Below are 20117 nucleotides of genomic sequence, written 5' to 3'. Positions count from 1 at the left end.
GTGCGTGTATGCGTGTGTGTGTGTTCATGTACACCACCACACCTTCCAGCACTGATTGACGCGGCTGCCACAAACACTATACTTTGGTAGGACCTAACATCCATTTCTTGCTCTACTCAAGTAGAAGAGAATCTTTTGGTCATCTGATAGCGTGTGGAAAAAGCAGGGTACTGTCTTTATGGTAGGCCTTTGAACTGTTTGATTTATAGCTCATTTCCAGGAGTGGCAGGCCCACATTCAGCAAGGACAGTCAGGTGCTGGATCACAAAGAGAGATGTGTCCATCCCAGCCACCTTCCAACATTCATACCCCTGGCTTCTGACCCTCACAGAGTTTTGTGAGCTCTGCTCTATTTTTAAGTAGTCACCTTCCTACACTGTGTTTAGACAGCACCCAAATCTATAGTAAGCTTCCTTTCATGTGCTATACAATATTGGTACATGTTTGGAGTTTGAATTTCAAAGGGGACCGTTGTTGGGAAGTGAGAGAGTAGGGAACACCCGGCCTCGAACAGCCGGCCGCGTCAGGGGAAGCAGTGTGGACTTGTGACTTTAGCCAGGCTAGTGCATGTCTGTCTCAAAATCTTGGCAACAACTGAACTTGCCGTTAGCAAACACATGTGTAGCTTGTGGTTTTCGAAGAAGGCAAGAACGGTAGGGATAATAACTCGAGGAAATGCCTTGTGGTTTGCAGGCGGAAAGATCCTCTTAAAATGTGTTGAAGAGACCGAAATCTCGCTTCAGAGTTGTGATTCTTGGAACAGTGACCAGTTTGACAATATTCTTTTAGCTTGCTTCCTTTATATATTAAAAAAGCAAAGGTCTTCGACAGCCTGCATTCGTTGAGGTGATAGAGAGCTGCACACAACCTCCCGTAACCACATGCAACCTCCAGTCTCGGATCTATAAATTATGTATTCAATTGTCTACATACAGGGTTTTTATATTCCTGCAAATATATGAGACCACACAACAAACTTACTTGAAATAGGCCACTGAATTAAATCATTTTGATATGTTTATTACTCAGTGCACTGTATTTTTTTTTTAGCTAAGTGTTTATCTCCTTTTTTCCCTCTCTGTGTTTTTCCTATACCAGGTTTCAGTCACCAAAGCAGACCAAGAGCTTGGCTTCATGATCCAGACCTGCTTCATCTCCCCTGACTCCAACCCTGACGTGTCCTCTGATTACATCATTATTGAAAACATCTGCCCCAAAGACGATTCAGTGAAGTTCTACCCCCCTCACCGGCTGGCCCTCCACATCCCTCACGCGCAGACTGATAAGAAGCGCTTCGGCTTCACGTTCAACTCCAGATACAACATCTCCCTGCTGTTCCTGCACTGCGAGATGACCTTATGCACGAAGAAGAACGCGCACCGCCAAGGCCTGCCAGAGGTTAGTGCTCCGCGGTGCGCAGGTGTATCGACGACCCGTGTTCCTCGGCGTGTCACGGTCATGGCCACACGTCTGCACGCCCTGTTATCTGTCCGCTTCAAGGATGCTTTAATTTTTCTAATGAGGATGATAGTGTGAATTAGAGAGAGCTGAGAGCCTTCTAGTGTCTGGGCATGACTATGCATGTGCCTTTCATATACCTCTGTGATTTATTATCCTGTTCTTGACATGGTTTCCAGCATTTGAAAGGCGTGCATTGTGTCTAGTGTTTGTATTGCCATACATGCTGAATGTGCCAGGTTTGGTTCATTCTTGAAATTATCAGGAAGCATAAATCTTTGCAGTTACCTTAGAAACAAAACAATACTACACTTCTCTGCTTTTTATACCCCTTCTAACTCAGTGCACATTTTAAACCTTAAAGATAATTCAGTTATTACTGTTTAATAATAACTTTAAAAGTAGCATATAGCCCGACCATTTTGAGTTCTCAAGGAGACAGGACCGGAAATCCAGCACAGAAATAGCTCCAGCACAGCAAGTGAGAAAACATTAGTAAAGTACTTTGAGTTAATGGGTAATTATAACTTCTGGTTTGTGGTGAGATATTATCTTATTATAAGGTGAAAAAAAGTAGTGTATGAACTAATTTAATGGTATTAATAGCTTATTACAGTGTTGGGGCACACAAGAAACTGCAGCAAACTTCTTACAAGTTTGATACTTCAAAAGGTTTTGTTTTTCATAATGAATAGTAAATTATATAATCCTTGCCTTTAGGAGGTAACACCATTGAATGCATCATTTAAGAAAATACAGAATGAACATTTCCTGGTGCTTTTTACTTGAAACACGCTTTTCTAGAACTCTGCGTGCCAATACTGCGCAATCAGCCTATATCATCTGGTTCCAAGTTTGTGCCCCATTATTATTACTAAACAAAGATCTCACATTGTCAATGAATAATGGGAACCTTTGTAAAATTAATTTGGGGGGTTATATTTAAACATCAATTTAGAAATACTGCAAGCAATTCTTCTGTTGTTAAAATATTCATGGAAGGAAGCAACGTGACATATTTCTCTCCTTTCCTCCTTTTCATGTATTCACTCATTGAAACAGATGGAGTTGAATTTGTTAAATGGCAGCTGAAGTTTGAGTGAACTGTTGTTCTTTGTACTGTAAATCTAAAGACATCTGCTCTAGCCATTTATTTTTTCATCATAGAAGAATATGCAATTGCTCGCTTTTCTTAAAAAATAGAACTTACGATTGTTGCTGCTAGATTCTAATATTTTAATTACTAAGAAAACGAAATGTTCCTAGTGAGAGCACAGCGTGAACTTCAGTTGGGTTTGGTATTTGTAAAGGCACTGGAAGCTGGCCATTAGGGAAAAAACAACACAAAAATCAATGTGCGTTTGCAATTTTGGACTACAAGCCCTAGAGAAATGACAGGATTGTATTTATTCAAGCCCAACTTTCCTCCACTTACATCTTCACAGTGCAAGGAACAAGGCGCCCAAAGCTTTTGTCTACCAGTGGGAGGCCGTCACATATAAACACATCAATGACAGAATGTAAAAACAGGAAGTAGGGAGTTCTGGAGGTGCCAACTCTAGTGAACACTTCCTCATCCACTGATCTCTGTCCTAGATGGCAAGTCGCCCCTTGGGGTGACTTTCTGATCTCTGCCCACATCCCAAATCCTATTTGGGTCCTCTTTTCATTCACACAGCGATAAAGAATAGTGAACTCAATCTGATTCCAATTAACATCTGTTTGTGAATATGACAGGTTCCACATGCTCCGTCCGCCAGCTTTTCTCTCCACATTGGGTTCGTAAATCAGCAGCCGTTCATAAATTCTTAGCAGTCGTTCAAAGGAAGTTAGTAAAGGAAGTCTGATTTCTTTGGTATGTAAAAATAAAACGCTTTGGGATTTAAATTAGAGAATGTATTTTCGGTACTACAACGTGTGTGTTTGGGTGTAGTTGTAGGGCAGTTAAAACATAATTTAAAGTTTACACAAACTAAATGTAAAGCAGTGTAGTACAAAGAGCAGCCGCAGTAAATCCCCCCAAAATGTTGATTTGTGTCAATTCTGACCTTCCTTTAGTCCTCCTGTTGAAAGTGGGCCTATCGTATCACTTTGTGTATCACGATGTGCAAGACCAGATCTGCTTGTGTTAGTGCCTGCTCCTTTTTGTGCTTGTTTGTGTTGTTAGTGCACTATCTTTGTGTGAAAGCTGTGCACTGTACCACAACACAACCAAGCTCTGTAATGCTTTACATTACTGTCCTGCTCTGTTTGATTGAGGAAACACTGCAACAAAGAGCTACAGATGTTTGTACTGATAACTGCAGAAATAGTAATACATCTGTGTGAAGGTGAAAGTGAGTGCCCTATAGCTGACCCCTCTGTGTCTTTGCTTCCCCCTGCAGTGTATCCAGCCAGACGAGGCCTGCACCTCAGTCAACGTGGACACCATCCTTGCAATGATGATGCACAAGAAGACCTCCACCAAACCACTGGTAGTCGTCCGCAGCCCTGTAGAACCTGAAGGTAGGTTAGAGAGAGTTAGTGAGAGTTTCCCCCTCATATTTAAATCCAAAATGGAGGACTGCCAGTTGGTGATGGCTGGAGTCACTGGATTTTCTTGTGCCGTTATCATGACACAGTCTGCGTTGTCTGTGTGGTTGCAGAGAATGGAGAGTTTTGTCCCCCATCTGGAGCGCGTTACTCTGTGGGAGTGCAAAATGACAATCTGGTCAGACGAGAGGGTGGGGCCTAGGCCTCCCTCAGCCTCTGTCATGCAGCCCTAGCCTGGTAGCATTTAAGCTAAGTGAGCAAAGCAGCTAGAGGCCCTACCACCCCAGCAGTTTTCACTTAAATGTTCGAAGACCCTGCCTCTTCGCCCTGTCCCAAGAGAGCTCACTCATACAGGACTTTCTACAGAGCTCACGGGCTGGACCACAAGTTTGGCGTTGCCTATGTAACCCTGGTATACTGGAGTGAATCATCTTTTAGTCATTGTGATTTAATCATAGATCCTGTGATGTCATGTGAAAAAGCGTATCGCCCTCTAGTGATGGACTCCCAATTCTCTCCAACTTACATCTTTAAAATTGGTGTCAAAACTGCACGTTTCGAATTTCAATAACTTCAGATGAGTTATAGAAACACTAACTCTAACCAACTATCCAATTCAATGGCAGTTGTGGTTGTTTTCAAGGTTGCAAGGAATTCCATATGTGTGTCAGGGAGTTTGCAGTGATCTCTATGTGACTGTAAATGCATCCTATCTGTATTCCATCTTCAGGGTTACAATTAAGTCTACACAAATATGCTATGAAAGCAATACGGAGAAATGGCTTCACTGGCACAAAGACATCACCTATACTTCAAGAGGAAAAGGGAACAAGCCTGCTTTCTTGTCCTCAAAGTCTTGGGCTGGATTGGAGCCTAATGTTTTCAGCCTCATCTCCACAGAAAAGAGGCTCAGTTGTGAGCAGGTGTGGGGAATGAGACGTAACAGCCCAATGTAGATGTATATTTAGTTTTATTGTCCTGCAACGTTGATAAATTGACCCCTTTTGAGTATGAAATAGCTGCCCGAAAGGAAGTTCAAGCTGAGTCATTTATTTCTCTAACCGACTTAATTTGGCTGAACACAAACTTTGGCTACAAAAGGATTATGTAAAGTCTGCTTGAGTTGGAGTTTGTCTGAAAATGAAGAGATCAAAGCGTGACGGGGGGTGGGGGCAAATACTGATTCAGCTCTGTCACATGACCCTTGGTTTACGCACTATGTTGAATTGGCGTCAGTTCTAGGGACGCACGACATCGTCTCTACTGGACACGTCACATGCTTAAAAAAAAATTAAACTGTAAGGTTGAAGAGTGGAAAAAATATATAAACACCAAGAACAATGAAAGATAGATGCTAGAGTTGCTGGAATACTATGATTGAATGTGATAATATTTGGAAAATCCGAAGCCCCGGTAGTTTTAAGTCTACACCTTTGGTTGAACATCTATTTTGCTTTAGATTGGACTACCACTCCACCCTGAGGACAACCTTGACACCATAGATCCTACTATCCGCTCTGGGTGGCGCAGCAACTCTGCAAGCTCAGAGCTCTGCCAATTCCTGATGCTAATTCTTCCCTTCCCAGTGTGTTTTATTATCATAAGGGTACTGACAAAGCGTCTCAATCTTTATTTGTTATTTTTTTGTTTGTGCATGTTTACACTGTTATTCAGCACCAGCCGTGGTCCCGAGCTAATTACCCCAGCTCCTTCTCCGACCCACTTGCTTTGTTTTTCACCGGCCTGGGAAACGGCAAAACAGTCGGTGGTGTTGAAGGCTCAGCACGTTGTTGTTTGAATACTGGGCGGCGCGGGGACAGATAAGAAGCTGCTGTGATCTAGCGCAGACCCCAGATTAGATGCTTGTGTGAGGATCGTTCACCCTGTGAAGGGAATGAAAAAAACCTGAAGTGTTCCTTCCAAGAATAGCAGCTGTGGTTATCTGAGCTCTTTGAGTGGGTCCCCTCACCAGCGAACTCACAGAAAAGCAGCTTCATCAGCACTATAAAAGTAGGATTGTTCAGACTAGCTAAATGCGTGGTGCTTCCCTTTTTAAAATGTCTTTTGTAACCACGTTGATCTTAAGCACCCTCACAGGACAGTACTACAGATATTTTAGCACCAACAAGTTGTTCCCACAGAAACTTTTTCTTCTCACTGGAAGGCTGTGAGGAATCTTTAGCAAGAGACCAAATAAAGAAATTCAAAATTAGCTTCTGAGTAACCCAATGTTTGCCATCCCTTGTTGATGTTTAATCCTTTTATCCCATTTCCTTCACATACAGCTCAATATAAGATTACTTTTTGGTCTGTGTGTTAAAATGCCAAAGAGCTCACTTCAATGACGCAAAGGCAAAGTGAAGCCAGCCAGCTCTCTCATCACCTGGCAATTTTATGCGAAGTATTCATTTTCCACAAAGCAGGCTTCAGTAATTAGGCTATTCTAGACTTCTAGACAATGAAGAGTGTGGCTGAGAGGGAGATCCTTCCATATTCAAAAGAAAATGTATTTACTGCTGTGCTTTTTGTCTGGTTCCAGCTACCCTATCTGATGACAATCCCCAAATCCACCATCCAGTCCAACCCCCTCTTGCAGAACGTAAGTATGCTGTGAAGTGAAGGAGAGAGGGAAATGCAGTCAGGGCGGGTGGTGGAGGGGGTGGAACTTGCCCTTTGGTGTCATTGAATTTGAAGGACTGGAAATGACATGGAGATGTGGACCTGTGTCTTGCAGCTACGATGTATGGCCTGGATACTCCGACTGTGGTTGGGATTGCCTTTGCAGCGTTTGTGATCGGAGCTCTTCTGACTGGAGCCTTGTGGTTCATTTATTCCCACACAGGTAAGCCTTACAGCATTCATTCATCCACTAGGCATCAATCAATCCTCTCTGTACGGGGAGAAAATCCTGCCTGATCCCTCAGCCTTGAGTGGTCACTTTGAAGAACTGTGACATTCACTTTGACATGTTCTGACAAAATGTATGCTAACTCCACTGTGTATATCTGAGCAAACACGGCTTCTGGCCATAACAGCGCTCTATTGGCAAAGTTATTGTCTAAAATTACTTACTTACAGATTATTTGCAGGGTTTCTAGATAATTTTTCATCTTATTTATGGTTTGGGCTAAAAATAATGAGATAATTATTTAAACAGGCACGTCCACACCTAATAATGAGTTTTAGATTTTGAGGAATCCATTGTGTTCTGTACACAATAGCCTGGCAATGGCTGGAAAGTCCCCTTTCCACCAAGCTTGGTCTCCAGGGTGACCCGGGTTTTTTTTTGGAGTGGTCTCTAACCGGGAAGTGACGCAATCCAGCAGATGGATGCCAAGGCCTTCCTCGGTTTCTCAAGATCAGACCAAGCCCGCTCCTCTGACCCCCATGAGGAAGAGCTCCCGGGCCAGGGTTATTGGTCCGCCGGTCAGATGAGATTGCACAACTCAGAGGAGACTCCTTGTTTCTGCTGAATTCAGCTGGCTGCATGCGCTGTTTTCTTGAAGAGACGAGGATTTATTTATCTATTTGTTTGTCTGTTCATTTGTTTGTTAGCTAAGGATGGGTCGGCACTGTATCAAATCATACCGTTTTGTTTTTTCTACTTTCTTCGCTGCAAGTTGGGAAATAGAAAATGTGTTTAAAATAAAATTGAGCTTCATGTGGTTTCAAAATTCCAAGCCAAAGAACAGAAAAGATTGTTTGTAGTGCTCAATCAAACAGTATCTCTCCTCGATAGGAAATGTACGAGTTATTTGTGGTTTGTTGTTGCATCACTTCTGCCACTTTAGTTTAGTAAGTGGTGCGCAATAGCTGTATATTCTTGTGGCACAGGTGAGAGGTTAAATAAGTTCAGCTATTCAAGCTTGTACAATCAGAGTATCAATATCCCCCTGTTTTAACTGGCAACTCTTGATTTTATTTATTTATTTTTTTGCTTTGTCTTTCTTTTATGCTTTAATTTATATTCCCTAGAAAGACTGAGACATTTAGACTGGATCAGAAATGTAAACAGAGCGCTGTGGCCACATAGATAATCCGTGTAAGACTCATGAGCTCAAGATGGAGTTATTTCTTGTCTCATCATCTGTAGAGACGGTACATTTTGTACAAAAGTCAAGCTTGACATAGAGCTGTTCCTATATTGTTAATAAGAAGGTCTGCTGCACATTTCTCTGGCAACAGTCAGCCTACAGGTGCTCCCATTAAATACATTAAACAGTCCACCCTTGTGCTCAGTGCATTATTTTAGTGGTAATGGCACTGTGGACAGCATTTTGAGCTCATGTTGTTTCATTTTTGACTTGATGATGGAAAAAAGCTTAACTTACTTGGCCAGGAGCACAGTGGCACCCTGACATAAGATGCTATTGTTGAATCTTAAGAGAAAATGGTCACTTACTGTGTGTGGGATTGGTGTTTGGTAGCACACTGTGGTAGAGGTTAGGCTGTTGGCCTTTTGAGTAATGACTTGTCATTAATTTTTGGTTACTGGTATTGGTACAGACAGTGTAGCACTGGGTCTGTCACAGATACGATTTTGAGGTGATTCGACGATCAGGTTATTTTCAATAGATTTATGTACAGTGGCAAAAATACAGCCTTTAACAATAGGAAAAACAAATATTTTCTTTGGTGTTCTTTCTCCTTAAGGCACAGCAAAACAAATGCTAGCCTTAATCTAAGGATACTTTTCTCCACGCAGCATAAAAGCAGGCCATCTGCAAATTCAGGAAAAAACAAACTGAGATTTAAACTGTTTGCCTCAGTTGCATTACTCCTGTAAAGCAGCTCTCTCTGATATGAGAAGATCTACCTTCTTGGCCTAGAGGCCTCGGGGGCTGATAGTGACACGCACTGGCTGAGGAGTAAGGAGAAACCCGAGGCCACAGGGATTCGCTCTGAATCGGGCCAGCGCAGACAGACAGCAACATTTGGCCCGCAGTCCTCTAACCCAAATCCTTTCACAAGCATTCTCTTCAACGCTGAAGTATCAACAACAAAGACTGCAGTATCATCGGTGGCTGAGAGGCACTGAGGCACTGCAAACTCTCCGGAGTGACACGAGGCCTCCAGATCTTGAAAGCTGCACTCTAACTTTGTAATGGAATCAGAAGTTGCCTTCTAGGAAGTGTAAACCATTTCAGTTTAGCCGGAGCCATAATAATAACAGACGTTGACAGATCCTAGCTGCTGGTCAACTGGAAGATGCTCTGCCACGAATAAAAGTCACTGCTAATAACAGTATAAAACCATCTCTTCAGCAGAATCAGGTAGGAGGCTGGCTGTGAAAGGTGGAAGAACAAGACAGTGTTGTTGCAACAAAGAAGCCGAGTTATCGTTGTGGGAACGTTGGGTAGAGGAAAAGAAACACATCTGGCACTTCCTATTAATACACGTGCGTTTACAGGGGGCACAGCGTCTCCTCGATGTGTTGCTGCAGCCTGGAGCACAAGAGCGCAGAGCTGGGAAGCTTGTCACGGGCGATATGAATTTAGGAGCTCTGCGCTATCGAGTGGGTTTTCACCTCGAGCTGTCACATCAGCAACAGGACTTTAATAAGTTGTTCTCACAGCAGAAACGCTTCAGACTGGCTCCCTGCTCGGCTGAGTCTGTCTGAGACCGTTTCCAAACACACAAACATACAGTGCCCTGGGTTTAATGAGGTAAGCTTAACGTACACAAGTTTCTCTATCCAAACAGCTAACTGGTTGAGTCAGGGGATTGTTTTTGTTGCTTTTCGTTTCTTCTCCAGCTTTATTTGCTTTAAGGAAGATATTAACACAGCTCTTTCTTGTGTACAAATTAGTACAGATATCTAATCTGTTTGACATAATGATTAAGCTGAACAAAAACGCCAACTTTGGCAGAAGTGTATTAATTTGAAGTGACATGTTTTTTCATTTTTCTGCTTTTTATGTCACAATCATCTTTAATTTCAGTAAACAGCCAGATTTGCCATTGCAGTGAGTTATGGAGGGTAGAATTATAGTCCCTGACATAAAACCCTGTAGCAGAACATAAACTTATGTATCTTCAGAGTTTATGCAGTGTCTCTTTCATTCATGTCTGTCAGTTTGTTGAGCTCCCCAAAAAATGATTTTTTTGTAACGGATGCTGAAGTCATAATTGTAGTCTGGGTGCCATATAAACAAAACATTCATGCAAAGAGTTCAATTATACAGTAAGATTTCAAGAACCATTAACTTAAATTGCTCTCTGAGGTACTTATATAAGATACCCAGGCACCACCATAGTGTTTTGAAGAAAGCAATCCAGTACATCATACCAAACAATTGCATACTGTAGAAACAATAAATGTGTAGTTGCTCTTATTTTTAATGTACATTTTAAATATTTGCAGCTGTATTTTTACACACCCTTTATTTTAAGAAAGGACTAAAATAAGGATATTATATTTTCCGAGTCTTTGACTAATTCAAATGGATTTAAGAGGGGCATTTTGGGTTATTTGTTATTGTTTTTCAAGTATTTCTTGAAGTTAAAAATGTTTGTTTTTACATTCTTAAAAAGGTTGTGACAGCAGAGGTCATTACTTATTATTATTTATTGTAAAGTGATACATCTGGATTATGAATTGAAAGTGATTTGGTTTCTAACTATTATTTTAATTATTTAGTTTTTATTACTTAAATTCCTGCTTTGAACCTTTGTGTTTTGTTCTGCCGATTTGTGTTTATTTTTATTTCAAGTGTAAGCCAAAACTCTTTAAAACTCTAACCAATCATATCCACCTCAAATACGGCATGACTGCACTATCCTCTCTTGTTATGACATATGTATATTAACAATTCAAATTAAATACATTTTTATACTTTAAATGTGTATATTGTGTGCGATACAATAGAATTTTTGCCTATATTTAGTAATTCATGTTTTTTAATCCAACCATCCAACCAGTCCAACCGTGTTTATATTCTGCGTACCGCGAATGTATGAATCAGATTATAGCGAGGTTGAGCAAGTGAGAATTTAAGGTCAGACTTCCTCTGTAGGAATGTTGTTGGCCAGGTTCCCCCAAGTTAGTCAATTTCCAGTTATTCTCTAATGGGTTTACTGGCTGTTTACTGTCAATAGCTGGCCCTGTGTCTTAAGGCTAATTACCATCCCTTCCTTTTCACACTTGTGTTTGTTATTGAAAGTGATGTGCGGTTTGCAGTACTTAATAACTCAGGGGTTAAATATTTGTTTCATTTTCATCCGAGCCTGTTTATCTGTTTAAATGGTGTCTAGACATAGGTCAGGAGTTAATTTCTATCCACAAATGCCAGAGTGACCCTCAAGTCCAACTAAATATATGGTAGAGGAGGTTTTGCCCAGCCAAGGCAGTTTGCATTATAGCTTAATATTAGAGTGCCAGTGAATTTATAGCCTGGAAATGATTTTTCGACATTTTGGTGGGTTTCTATTTTAAGACACGCTACTACAAGAATGTGCAGGATGTTGTTGTAAATGAAACGCAGGGCTTTCGTAGGCCTTTTCCTGGATAAATCATATTTAAGGTCGACGGGGCTCTGTTAAAGCAGCGTGTAGGATGCTGTCAGCAGAGGAACAAATAGCTGAGCGGAGCAGGCCGAGATCTAATGCTGTCACTTTGGAGATAAGCATCACATGGGGGTGTGGGGGGAATTCATTAGGAAGAGAAGAAAACGGCTTTGGGTCAGTTACCCTGCCTTCCGGCAACAACGCAATTCTCCAAGCGAAGCGGGTCAGAGAACAGCATCTCCGCTACATGCAAAGTTTCCACCGACCCATTAAAGTGTAATTAGCCACTTTGGAAATCCCCCCTCAATAAAAACTAACCAAAAATAACACTAATATAAGTTAGACTGACTGCTAATAGCACGTAAGGTGTTTTAATTCATTTTCCTAGCTTGTATTTCAAATGATGGCTCTACATTAACCTTTACTTTCTGTAAATTAACTATCTGTCCTGTAAACAGTAAACAAATACATTTGTTTGTATCTCATTAAATCACATAGTATCATTTCTAGAACAATAATGCAAATGGCTGAATATCTTTAAGGCAAGATGTTGAAGGCTTGGTAGTTTCTGGATTGCTGTAAATAGGCTTTTTTGTTTTTCTTTTTCTTTCAGAAAAAGAAAGAAACATTTACAAAGATGCGTGTATCACTCAGAGTAAGTATATATATATACCTGGTGTACCAGCTCTTTTTGTGTTTACCCTGTTGATATTCTAGCCACTTTCACAAACATTATCCAAAATGGCTGTTTTTCTTCCCTCGCCTCCTGTGGTTTGTCTTTCACACTATAAAGGTGACTTTTTGAAGACGGGAGCTCGAGACCCAGACTGAGTCGGTTTTCTTGCGCCTGTGCGATCCGCGTACCTAAAAGGCAATGCTGTGCTCGAGAGCCGCGAGCGAGGATGTGTTCTGTTTTTAGCCGGAGCTCTTGGCAGCCTGGTTTTGGCAGAGATTAGCGGAGCAGAGGGGCCTGAAAAAGGGAATTCCACAGGCCTCTCATCCTCCACTCAGATGGGGAGAAAAAGCCTTTTTTTTCTCTAGCTGTTGACAAAAGGCCACTTCGTAAACTGGCAGCATCCAACACAAAGCCATGCAGGAAGGGAGGGACCCACACAAACAACAGGCGGATGGAAAGCATAGTTCACATTTTTACACACGCAAAATATGTTAGATAAATAACTGCTGTTTTGTGCTTTTTTTATATAAATACTATGGTTTAACTGTGCCAGATGAACATTCCATCCAAATGGAGGCCTTTCTTGTCTATTTAATTGTCCAAAAATGTCAAAAGCATCTGGCCGCCTCTCTGTCCCTGAAAGCAGCAGGAACGCACATAGGAAAGGTAGAGCTGTGAGCATTATGAGCAGGACCGAGCCTCGGCCAGGGTTTCTCATGTTTACTCGGCTGTGTTTGTGTTTTGTTGTGGAAACTGGATACAGAGCAGGGAAATAAACTGGAAAAGAAGGGAAGGCACAGCTTAAAATCTTTTCATCAGATGTCTGTAACCATCTACTCTCATTACATTTCCTCAGGACACGGTTGGCAGGCTGTAACCACACTTTGTTTTTAGAGAGTTTACTCCAGTTTAGTTTATTTTCTGTCCTCTGTTGCCCACAGAGTGACTCATCTGGACGCCAGCTTTTATCACGTTCACTGAAGGCAGTCTAGTGAGCTGTGTCTCAGACCCACCGAATGCCCTGCAATGCTGTGGTTCAAGATCATTTTAGACTGGAGTGGGGGGTCGGTCTAGTTAAAGTCATGGGATAAAAGTAGGAAGATCAACCACAACCAATCAGTATTGCAGGTTTTGCTTCAACCCAGAGCCACAGTATCAAAGCATTCATGAAGTGTGAAGGCAAGGATCTGTATCTTAACGTTCCTGAAATCCCAACCCCACCCCTTGAAAAATATGACACGAGCACAATGGGTTGAATGGCCTCCTCTCGTTTGTGAACTTCATGTTCTTATGTTATATTTGCTAAATTAAAGTCAAAACTATTTTTTCCTCAAGTTCCTCAAGTGAATGTGAAAGGCTTTAATAAGTTTGTTTTGATTTCATTATGATTTGAGCTGGAAATGGCCAGACCATTTCTAAATCTGTCAGTAAGAGGATTGCAGGGGTAAGAGCTCTGTGTGATACAGGGTAAAAAATTCTGAAAATCGAAACCAAAAAACAAATCGCTCTTGATCGGAGCGGAGGAGACGTGCCCTGGGCGTGGGGTGAATGTGAACCGTGCACTCGCCTGCAGAGGTCGCCCCGCACCCGAACGGCTTCAAACCCCCACCCCCCGGTGTTTTAACAGTTCTGCTTTATTGCTTTCGCCAGGTGACACAGCTGGAAGACAACCCGTCCCCACATCGCCCCCCGCCTCTGAGAGCAGCAGCGCGGCACACAGCATCGGCAGCACACAAAGCACTCCCTGTTCCAGCAGCAGCATGGCCTAGCCCAGGGAGAGAGTGCAGCCCGGGAGCACGGGAAGAGGGTCACGGGGTCACGGGGACTGTTTGTTGACGTAAGCTTTCCCAGGATGAAAGGAAGTATTTTTGGTTGCTTTTGAAAGCAGAGAGGGGTGTTTTATTTTCTGTCTTTCTATCTCGCTCTCTCTCTTCCCCATCCTAAAGATCATCGAATGATTTCCTTTTGCTGCCAGTCAGTGCCCTTTTTCCCTTCTAACCAACAAAGCGTTTAAAAAAAAAAAAAAAAGTGTGACAGAACTACTACTAATTTTATCCCGGACTGGGAATTGTGAAAACAAGGCAAAACCAGCACCAAAACCGAAAATAGAAATGGTTTGGAGTTTTTGATGTGAAATTCTGACCAGGTTTTGTTTTTCTTTTCCAAATGCTGCTTTTTTTTTCAGTAACACATGAAAAAAAACTTTAATTTTCTTTATTTTTTACTTCATACGGTCGTGTAAAGCTTGTTAATTTTATAGTATAAGGATGCTGGCCAGAGAAATGATTGGATAATTCCAGTCCAGAAATCTAGATTATTTGTAAAAGAATGTTTTTTTGTGCATATTGTAAATAGGAGAAGTGTTAGAGACAGACCATGAAAGTATATCACTTTAATTACAAGGTGTTCCTAAGTAATTCCAGTGCATAAATATTTGTCATAGAAACGGGAGAAATGGCAAACGGCCGGTATTCCGAATGTGTTATATATATAAATGCTTTATATTTGTTTCTGCCAAATGATCTTAAGTTTGTGCTTGGTATCTTTTTAATCCACTGTAATATTGTTTTCTAAAAAATATATATATATCCGTCTGAAATTGTGTATAGTTATTGCATAAATCATATCTGATTGTGCACATTGTGAAAGGATTGGGCATTAGAACTAAGCTAAAACAACAGGAAATTGAGAGAAACCGATTCTTAACTACTACACTGATGTGCTCCTTCAGGGTCTAACACCACTATCTTGTTTTGTTGTTGTAAATTCCTCAACACCAAATATTCATGATTTCCTCAACCTTAAACTGGCAAAGGGAATTCGATCAATGTTGTGCAGTTACCAAAACACCTTTTTATACAATTTGTTATTGTAGAGCAACTTTTAGGGTAAAATTAGCCATTGAACTTGAGGATTAGTGGGAACCGAAGTGAAACCCAAAATGCAGAGGTGGACAGAGGGAGGTCACTAGTTTTTGGCATGACATTGTGTTTTCCATGTCAGGAAAGTGTCCGTTTGAATTAGTTCTTTAGCACGATTAAACAAATATATATATACCGTGCTTCTGAACTCATGCTTTAACAAGCTTCCTCTACCTCTTAAATCCATGCATGAGATTCAATTTCTCAGTTTCACATTCGAAGGTTTGGATTGGTTATATTCCTAAAGATCAAAAATCACAAGGATTGGCGCAATCACATACACATGTATGTTATAAAGGGACCATCCGCTGGGTTTTCACCTAACTAGACAAGGGTTTCAGAGTATGCATTGGGAATAAGATGCTACACGTGCATATTATAATTTGAAGTTTCATTTATATCTTGAAGCTTAATTCAATTGAAGATCCCATTACTCTGTTCCAAAGTTCCTTTATACTAGTCCTAGATATGTGTATGCATTACATAACACTTTGTATATTATGTACACATTTCCCTTTATACTTCAGTGTGTGTGTCATGGACAATTGATCCATCACGATATATAAGAGGCACCTATATAATCCCACCGCCATGTATACCATATGAATGTCAAGAACTATAACTATTTATGATGTGCCTTTTCAAAACCATTTCTATGTATCTTTGGAACCTACAAGGGATTGGAAAGAAAAAAAAATAGAAAAAAAAAGGGAAGAAGGGAAAAAAATGAAAACATCATTCAGTGTATATATTTGGATAGAAAAATACAAGACTGTCTAACTCTAATTGTATCAGAACATAGAACTAATTGTATCAGTGTTGCGTGCTGCCAAACCTACTTTTTAGAATGTATTTTATCTCAAAGCTTTTAATTGTATGTAAAACATGTATAGATGTCTTCAGAGAAGATGACAGAGTATTTTAGTAACACAGCTATATTTTTATTATTTTGTGAACAGCGTGTATAAAGTTGTATTTGTTTTAAGGTATTTACTTTAATAGAGCCATCCTATACATCTTTTTTGTTTAATGTACTGTGAAGTTTTGTGCGCTATGTATATTTTTCTAGTGTACTGTAAATATCTTGCCTCTTCTTTGTCCTGTTGTGAGTTCTTGTATTTGATTGTGTGTATATATGTGTGTTTGTATGTGTACAAAGGTGATGTGCTTTAAAATGAAAATGCCACCATAGACATCGAATATGTGTGTTTTTTAATTGTGCCCATCTAAATGTGTCTCTCACTATATGACAATCTATCTTGAGGTAAAGAGAATGGGGTGTGTAACGCAAAAGTTATTTTCTTTTACAAAACCGCTTACACACATCTGCCTCAAGCAATTTGATTTGGTTTATATATGCGTTTCTGTTTGAAGATTAGAAATCGCTTTCTTTTGATAACCTCCATATCACTGTTACAGCTTTTATTTAATTGAGCACTACATTTTTTTTTTCTACCCCAAATCCTCTCCACATCCTGCACACTCCGGACTGTGTGTGTGTTCAGAAAGCCAGAAAACGTCTGAGGATTGAAAGCAGCGTATCTTTGTGAACACTAACCTCTTTCTGGTGGTTGTGCTGTCACCAATGCTTTAGACCAGCCCTAACAGGTTGAGACATTTGTGGTGAATGATTGATTTCATTTGCCCGTTTTCTAAAGGAGGTGTGATCTTTTGGACGCCAATAATCAGTCATTTATGGGCTGTTAAATTGAATGGCATTCCAGTGGTTTTGTGACTTACCTTATTGAAGGTGGTGGGTTCACCAGAGGGTTTCCCCTACCTCTGTTTTATTTAACTCTCTGTATACATCATTGGTTTGGGATATGCATTACGTTATGAGGATGATTTATGGAGGAACGTGGTGGGAAGCAAAAATGTTTCTTGGCACAGAGTTGGATTACATCTAGAAGAACACACCCAATTACCAAATTTTAAGATTGTGTGAGTTCTTTCTCACGGAAGGAGAAGCTCAGTGGGATTTTGAGACGGGTATTAGTCAATCTCAGCAACAACATGATCAAATCTGCTCCCCGTCCAACCGTACAAAGATGCCTTGCTGTGATCACACAATGAACTAATGGGAAATTGAGGAAAAGTACCTCACAGCCTTGCCCTGGCGGCTGACAACCCCACACTGTATACAGAGAGTTAATTGCATGGACAGCTGGAGGGTGAAAACTAATATCCATTAAATGTACCTTTTGTTTTCAAATTTAAGATTGTATATTTTGTTTCTACCAGTCATTTCTTTAAAGTATATCTACCTCACTGTTTTAATGGATGTTTTATTTTTGTCTGTATGGGGAGTGTGTGTGCGCGCGTGTGTGTGAGTGCGAGTGTGTTTGTGCTTTCCTCGTTGGGTGCCGACTTGTCAAACAAGTGCCGTAAAGTGGTGACTGATGTCATAAGCGAGACCCAGGGGTGTTCAATCAGTAAAAAGCCTTCCGTTACGGGGATCTGAGGAAAGAGTTGGTTCCTGGGGTCCTAGGATCCATTTCCTCGGCCACGATCCGTCTCATTGAGACCCCTGACTGGTTCCAAAGGATTTTCACTTCCCTTCTTAGAAGATTTCCTGCAGGAAGGGAAAATATGCACACTCTATAGACTTAACAATAGAAACAGAAAAGGTCTGTTTAAATCAACAAGGGAAGGAAAGGAACAATCTTCATTGTCATTGCGTACAGAGTTGGACAGGTCAATCAAAGCAGCTCGAACGGTGGCTACTGTGAACACCCCTTGCTTCAAGCTACTTTTCAGTTCACTAAGGTATTGTAAAGTGTCCCTGCTGTAAATTAGCCTGACTTTTATACACTTTTTATATGCATAATAAATTCTTATAATCTAAAAAGTGCAGATATTTTTTGTCTTGTTTTTTAACTTCGACTTGGAAGTGAGTTTGCGGTTTTGATTGCTTGTTTGGTTTATTCCAGGAAGAAAAAATACAATATAAACATTCTGCCGATGGTCTGTGTACGTATTGTATTTACAAAGCCTAACTACTAGATATAAATCCCCAAAACATTTCTTTATCATAGTTATTTACTTTACATCGGTTTTCATTGACATCACACAATAATCACATCAAATTTCTCCCTTTACACGAGAATAAGATTAAAAACTGCAATCTCTTTTTCTTGTAATACATTAAAACAAGAAATTAAGTATACTTAACCTTCAATCTAACAATAACACATCTGTAATATATTTCAGCAGAAAACTGACTGTTCTGTGGAATTTTCACCGTATTTATTTGTTTTCCAGAAACAAAACTAAACATTGTGTTGCTTTTGGCTCTGTCTTTTGGTGCTGAGTTCAGCCATCTTGGAAATGAAGTCATGAGATAAAGTTAATCATGACGGGGAACAGTTGACAAATCCTATCTGGCGATGGCCGGGAGATTGGATCGGAATCATGAATTTGTTACTCTTGCCGTTTCAAGACTCAATTACAGCTGTTTGATCTCCATTACATTTAATAAAAGAGCAAAATAAACCTGGTTTAAGAATGCAGCGTAAAGGCATTTGGCAGGCTTGTCTAGGTCAATGACATCACCTTGTTTAAGTGTCACTACGAATAGCCAGAAATTATGAATGTTGCACTACAAGCAAAAGTGCTTCACTGAAGTACGCACCCCAACCGGGAACAGTGTGATATCAATGAACTCAGTGTCATTGATACAAAGCCTCGCCCTTCATAGAGAACAGCTGTGTCCTGGTCCCACTGTCCGATCCGCAGAAACGACACTACTTCTTCCTGCGGGGGATTCAGGGACTGCGCTGTGAGTACAGACATCAAGGCAGTTTACTATCTGTCTTCCTTCTTATTTGATTTTACATTAACGATACAACAAATGCAAGACAGAAATATGAACCTCTTTTATCTGAAGTCCCATAGCTATACGCTCCTCAAGTGTGTGACAAGCACTGTTTTTTTGTCAGGTCTGTGTATTTACTGCATATTTGGATATAAAAATGGCAGAGTGCCATACTTTACCCTATTCTGGCACAACTCCTAGGTGAACAGAGGTAAACTGCTACTGTGTTAAGTGATCTTACTGTAACTGTGAGCCAAAACCATAAGGGATGCAAATCATACGAACACATACAGAACATTTATATTAATATCGGTTTCATAATTTGTTTGAACACATTAACAGTTTAAGCTTCATCTTGTTTGTGCAATGTGACGGGAAGGCTTGTCCTCTTCAGTCCTAAGGTTGGTCCTGCAGCATTCCTCTTAAAAGGTGTTGTAACCCCTGTTGATGTTACATCTTTGGTCCAGCTGGTCTATTTCACTCATTAAATAACCCTTTTGAGGAGTCCAGGTGCATTCAGTCTAACTCTGAGGTTTATTCATAAAATAGCTGTAGGAGCGTGATCAATATTTTCCTTCTCTCCATAGAGAGGCCATAATGGAGCATACACCTACAACAGTGCTATTTAAACTTCTCCTTAGATCTAAATAATACCACAGTAACTGCAATGTAGTATCTTCCAGTCCTGCGTAATGGATCTAAGATCAATAGGGTCCAGTTCTCGCTTGTTCAGAGGAGGTGTGAATGAGATCATGCCTCATGCTTCGTGCCTTAATAGAGACTTCACAGCAACCCCTTCTTTTTTTGAAGTCTTTCACCTTTGACACTATTTACTGGAGCACGGCCGTGATGTTTTTGCATTGCCCAACCACAAGAAGCCATGGAGTTTGGCACAGGCCTCTGTGGTTTAAAACGGACTGGTTTTCATGATCACGTGATTCCTTATGCATTAGACGTCTCTTAATCATCGGCAATATTCCCAGTTATTAGTTATTTCGTTTACCACTGTAACTGTGCTTTTTATTTTTGCACCTCCGAACCTCCGTAAAACGTCAGTCATTTTGTATGTAAAAAAATTAGTAAAAGGATCTCAAAAAAGGAATCCTACAATAGCTAGAAAACCCATACAATTCACACAGTCCTAACCTATAACTGAAATGCGGTTCCCAAAATAAACTATTCCCATGCGTTGCTGAATATGCAGCCGAGT

The 20117-nt window shown here is 40.6% G+C and overlaps 1 protein-coding gene across 2 annotated transcripts in view; it reads left to right on the top strand.

Annotated features, from left to right (window-relative positions):
* The window catches only part of tgfbr3 (transforming growth factor, beta receptor III), an 89327-nt gene extending 71386 nt beyond the window's left edge, over positions 1-17941 (top strand). Inside the window, exons 13-18 of one of the 2 annotated variants that reach the window (XM_066692503.1) lie at positions 1099-1398; positions 3843-3963; positions 6530-6589; positions 6725-6832; positions 12110-12151; positions 13823-17941. In XM_066692503.1, coding sequence (XP_066548600.1) covers positions 1099-1398; positions 3843-3963; positions 6530-6589; positions 6725-6832; positions 12110-12151; positions 13823-13941 — 750 coding nt within the window. In that variant the 3' untranslated portion in view covers positions 13942-17941. The remainder of the gene's footprint in view (positions 1-1098; positions 1399-3842; positions 3964-6529; positions 6590-6724; positions 6833-12109; positions 12152-13822) is intronic. The other variant, XM_066692504.1, reaches the window with a different exon arrangement.
* Positions 17942-20117: the final 2176 nt, after the last annotated feature.

This window comes from Amia ocellicauda, chromosome 19, assembly GCF_036373705.1.
Source record: "Amia ocellicauda isolate fAmiCal2 chromosome 19, fAmiCal2.hap1, whole genome shotgun sequence".
Classification (NCBI taxonomy): domain Eukaryota; kingdom Metazoa; phylum Chordata; class Actinopteri; order Amiiformes; family Amiidae; genus Amia; species Amia ocellicauda.
This window is presented reverse-complemented; position numbering and strand designations above follow the sequence as displayed.